This window comes from Triticum aestivum, chromosome 1A (genome assembly GCF_018294505.1).
Source record: "Triticum aestivum cultivar Chinese Spring chromosome 1A, IWGSC CS RefSeq v2.1, whole genome shotgun sequence".
In the NCBI taxonomy this organism is placed as follows: domain Eukaryota; kingdom Viridiplantae; phylum Streptophyta; class Magnoliopsida; order Poales; family Poaceae; genus Triticum; species Triticum aestivum.
Genome location: NC_057794.1, coordinates 395,975,305 through 395,978,907, shown reverse-complemented (window position 1 = coordinate 395,978,907; position 3,603 = coordinate 395,975,305). Strand labels below are relative to the sequence as shown.

Sequence of the window (3,603 nt, the reverse complement as noted above, 5' to 3'; positions counted from 1 at the left end):
ACTCAGTCTCTAAGAGCCTTCATAGGGTGAGGGTATGAACTAGTAACAAATAATTTGTTCAAAATTTAAAAAGTCACGAAAGAAAAGGGACAAAGAAAAGCTATTTTTAATGAAAAAAAAAGAGAAAAATTGTTGGAAGAAAAACTGACGCCGTTGCTAATCGGTAGTGGCGTTGCTAACACGCAGTTCAGACGGTGACCCTACGCCAGGGCCTCGCCCATTACGCTTCCAGCGGGCCCCACTTATGTGGCGGCGCCTCTCCCTCCGTGGTACACAAAAACCCTAGCGCACTGCCCTTTTACGGCCGCCCCCCTCCTCTCGACCGACCTCCCAATACTTCCCTAGGCGTCTCCCTTCGTCCCCCCCTCTCGCCGCCGCGTCGACTCGGAAGTAACAAGCGCGCCGCCGCCCAACCCTTCCGATGGCGGACAAGGAGCCCGTCGTGGAGCGCCCCGTCGCGGAGGAGGAAGGCGAGGACTCCGCCGCCGCGGCCGCCGCCGGCGAGGAGGAGGACACCGGTGCCCAGGTCGCCCCCATCGTGCGGCTCGAGGAGGTCGCCGTCACCACCGGCGAGGAGGACGAGGACTCTCTCCTCGACATGTAAGCCCCCCCGCGTTCCCCCTAGGTTTGCTCGTTCGGCTCGATCTGGCGCTGATTTTGGGACGGGTTCGTGCGGCGGTGCGCAGGAAGGCGAAGCTATACAGGTTCGACAAGGACGGGAACCAGTGGAAGGAGAGGGGCACGGGCACCGTCAAGCTGCTCAAGCATAAGGAGAACGGCAAGGTCCGCCTTGTTATGCGCCAGGCCAAGACGCTTAAGATCTGCGCCAACCACCTAGGTTTGCAGTTGTTTCCTCAGATTTTGCTCCTTTATTTCCGATCTCTCAGCTGCTTCAAGTAGATTCATCACAGGATCTCATCTGACGGTTATGGCCTTGATCCTCTGTGTGTGCAGTGATCTCGACCACGAAGATGCAGGAACACGCCGGCAGCGACAAGTCCTGTGTCTGGCACGCGGCAGACTTTGCTGACGGAGAGCTTAAGGATGAGATGTTTGCCATCCGGTTTGGCACCGTGGAGAGTGAGTTCTCAACTCTGTTTCCGCATGGGTGTGTCTTGCGTGGGTGGCTTGGTTGGATAACATGCTAGATCACCCTGTTTGTAGCATTAGTAGTTTCTTCTGTATGCTTTGTGAGACACTAGTGAAACATGACCTGGTTACATTCTATAGCTGAACCTTGTGTTTTGTCTTGACCACGTGAATTTTTCTTTTACCAATTTATTATTTGCAAGGCTCAGTGGATCATCAGCAAAACAACATATTTAGGGTGTGTGTTGGCACTCTTTATCAGAAATTACATCTTAAGCATGTGATCTTGTAGTAATCTACTATTTGGGATAAAGGATCATAAAAAATACCTTTCATGATTGGGGGTAGGTGGATTGGGTATAATAAGGGTAACGTTCCAAGAGGCAAGGCCATTCCTTGTCAGAGTGAAGGTGACACGACCACAACCTATCATTGTTTTCATGTGACTCTTGATGTTTTTGAATTTGTAACATTCAAGGTTCTTCTAAATTTAAGTTGTAACGTCCTAGCTATATCATAATATCATGTCTCAATTTTATCGTTTTGCTGTAGTCCACATGGAAGTTCTTTTTGCCACTTTGTTTATGTTAGTGGTCACAGGGATCCTCTCTAATTGACATTTTTAATTCCAGTTGACGAGTACTTGTACATTAATTAAAGTATTTCCACCTGTAAAGTATGATTGATATTTGTAGCTTCAAAATTGCATCTTTTTTGCGGCCTTGTGGGTCGCTGCAATCAAGATCTGGTTGTAACCTGTTAGAACTTTTTAGGGATGAGAAGTTGCAAACTTGTAGTTTCATAGGTTCCTGACATAATTTGGAATAATGCACTGTCCTAGTTCTTTTGTTTCGTGTTGTTTCCCCCACTAGTAGCCATGATAAATGGTGTATGCTAGCTCTGCCACACACGTTAGTCTTTGTTTTAAGTCATGCTCAATGCAGCATTTTGTGTGTAATTCTGTGAAATACTATAATTAGGCATATAATGTCTTGTTTAACCTATTGACTTGCTCAGTATTTATTGTGTAGTATTTCTTATTTCATCCAAGTAGCAGTTGCGTGTTTAGATATATAAATGTTCTGTTGCTACTTATGGCTGTCGTTCAATCTTATTTTTAGCTATAACGTCTCTCCTGCAAATCTCCCTGATACCCTGTTCAAGTAGTCATGTTTAAGCTGCATAGGGAGCCTTTGGATCATTAGCTCACCTAGTTAGGCTAGGCTCCACTGGCCTGTTTGAGCTATACCCCACCCAGGCGGAGCTACTTGTTTGATATGTGGTTAGCTAATCCAATCTGAGCATATTCAAGCAGCAGTATCTTCACCCACTAGCAGGACAACAGTTTAACTCTGCATTTTTCTCTGTTATTGCTGTCAGAAGAGAGCTGCGTAGGCTCTCCCAGTGGAGTAAAGATTTTCTAGCCCAGAATTGCTTGGTAAAATTAACTTTCCTCTACCAAACACCCAGGGTTAGCATTAACATTTAGGAACTAAACACACCTGCAGTGTTTTCCATGTGTTGCCCCAGTCAACCAGAGGTCAACTTTAGTTGTGCAATTTCTTTTGCTCTATGCCACCGTAGTGATAGTGTGCTGATGCTCCATATTTATGTTTTACCAAGTGCAGACTTTGAAACTAGTTGAATGTCTCTGCTAATGACTCCCTTGTCTATTTTTTAGATTGCAAGAAGTTTAAGGACTTGGTTGACGAGATCGCTGAGTCGCTTGCAAAGAATGAGGGCGGTGAAAGCGAAGAAGGTTCTTCTGCGGCCGGACTGCTGGAGAAACTTAGTGTAAGCGAAAGCAAACCTGAGGAAAGTGCAGCTAAGGAGGAATCGACTGATGCTAGCAAGGAGACAGAAACCAAAGCCGCAACAGCCCCCTCAGAGTAGTGGGCAGAGCAACGCCCGTCACAATGGTACTGCTGAGCATTGCTCGGTGGCATGAGTCAGTTTGTCGGTCCTTCCTGTCGACGGAAGTTGGTAGTCGTTGACGATGAAATATGCTGAGAACTTTTTGTGACAGTCAGAAGGTGTCTTGAGCAGAGTCCATCTTCACCCCCGCTGGGTGTTCACGCGTCTGAGTATTTATTGTTATGTAAAATATCTGCTCGCATGTCTTTTGGATGGTGTTGTCTTGCTTTTGTCAAGAACTTGAAATGTAGTCCATGAGTATTGAGTTTGGAACATTTTGGGTTTGAATTGTGGGTATTTGAGTTGCATGTGCTGGTTATGGATTGCATACAGCTTATAAATTACTTGCTATATTATTTTTGCACATTTGATATGCCAGTTCCTTGTTGGTTTGTTCTTCTTACATGTGAGAAGCAGTTCCTTGGTTTGTTCTTATAAAGTTTGAAGTCAGTAGATTTGGATACATTAGAGCTGAAACTGTACAAAAGAAAACTTAGTTGCGTAATCTTCACGGAGCATATTTGGTGCCAGTTTATATTGTTTTTACTTTTTTTGAGGGAGTTTATATTGTTTTACTACTATGGCAAGTATCAGACCATC

At 45.4% G+C, this 3,603-nt stretch overlaps 1 protein-coding gene across 1 annotated transcript; it reads left to right on the top strand.

The window, feature by feature from the left end:
- The first annotated feature begins 290 nt into the window (after positions 1-290).
- On the top strand, positions 291-3,374 carry LOC123052691 (ran-binding protein 1 homolog c). The gene is made up of 4 exons (XM_044476008.1): positions 291-600; positions 687-838; positions 955-1,080; positions 2,771-3,374. Exons 1-4 carry the CDS (start codon positions 422-424, stop codon positions 2,980-2,982), a joined length of 669 nt encoding a protein of 222 aa, XP_044331943.1. The 5' UTR covers positions 291-421; the 3' UTR covers positions 2,983-3,374.
- The last annotated feature ends 229 nt before the right edge of the window (positions 3,375-3,603 follow it).

What these genes read in the sequence shown, in the direction of transcription:
- LOC123052691 (XM_044476008.1), top strand. Translation starts at nt 422, where the DNA reads ATGGCGGACAAGGAGCCCGTCGTGGAGCGCCCCGTCGCGGAGGAGGAA. An exon ending in GATCTGCGCCAACCACCTAG is followed by an intron (nt 839 to 954) that starts GTTTGCAGTTGT and finishes CTGTGTGTGCAG; the next exon opens with TGATCTCGACCACGAAGATG. An exon ending in CCGGTTTGGCACCGTGGAGA is followed by an intron (nt 1,081 to 2,770) that starts GTGAGTTCTCAA and finishes TCTATTTTTTAG; the next exon opens with ATTGCAAGAAGTTTAAGGAC.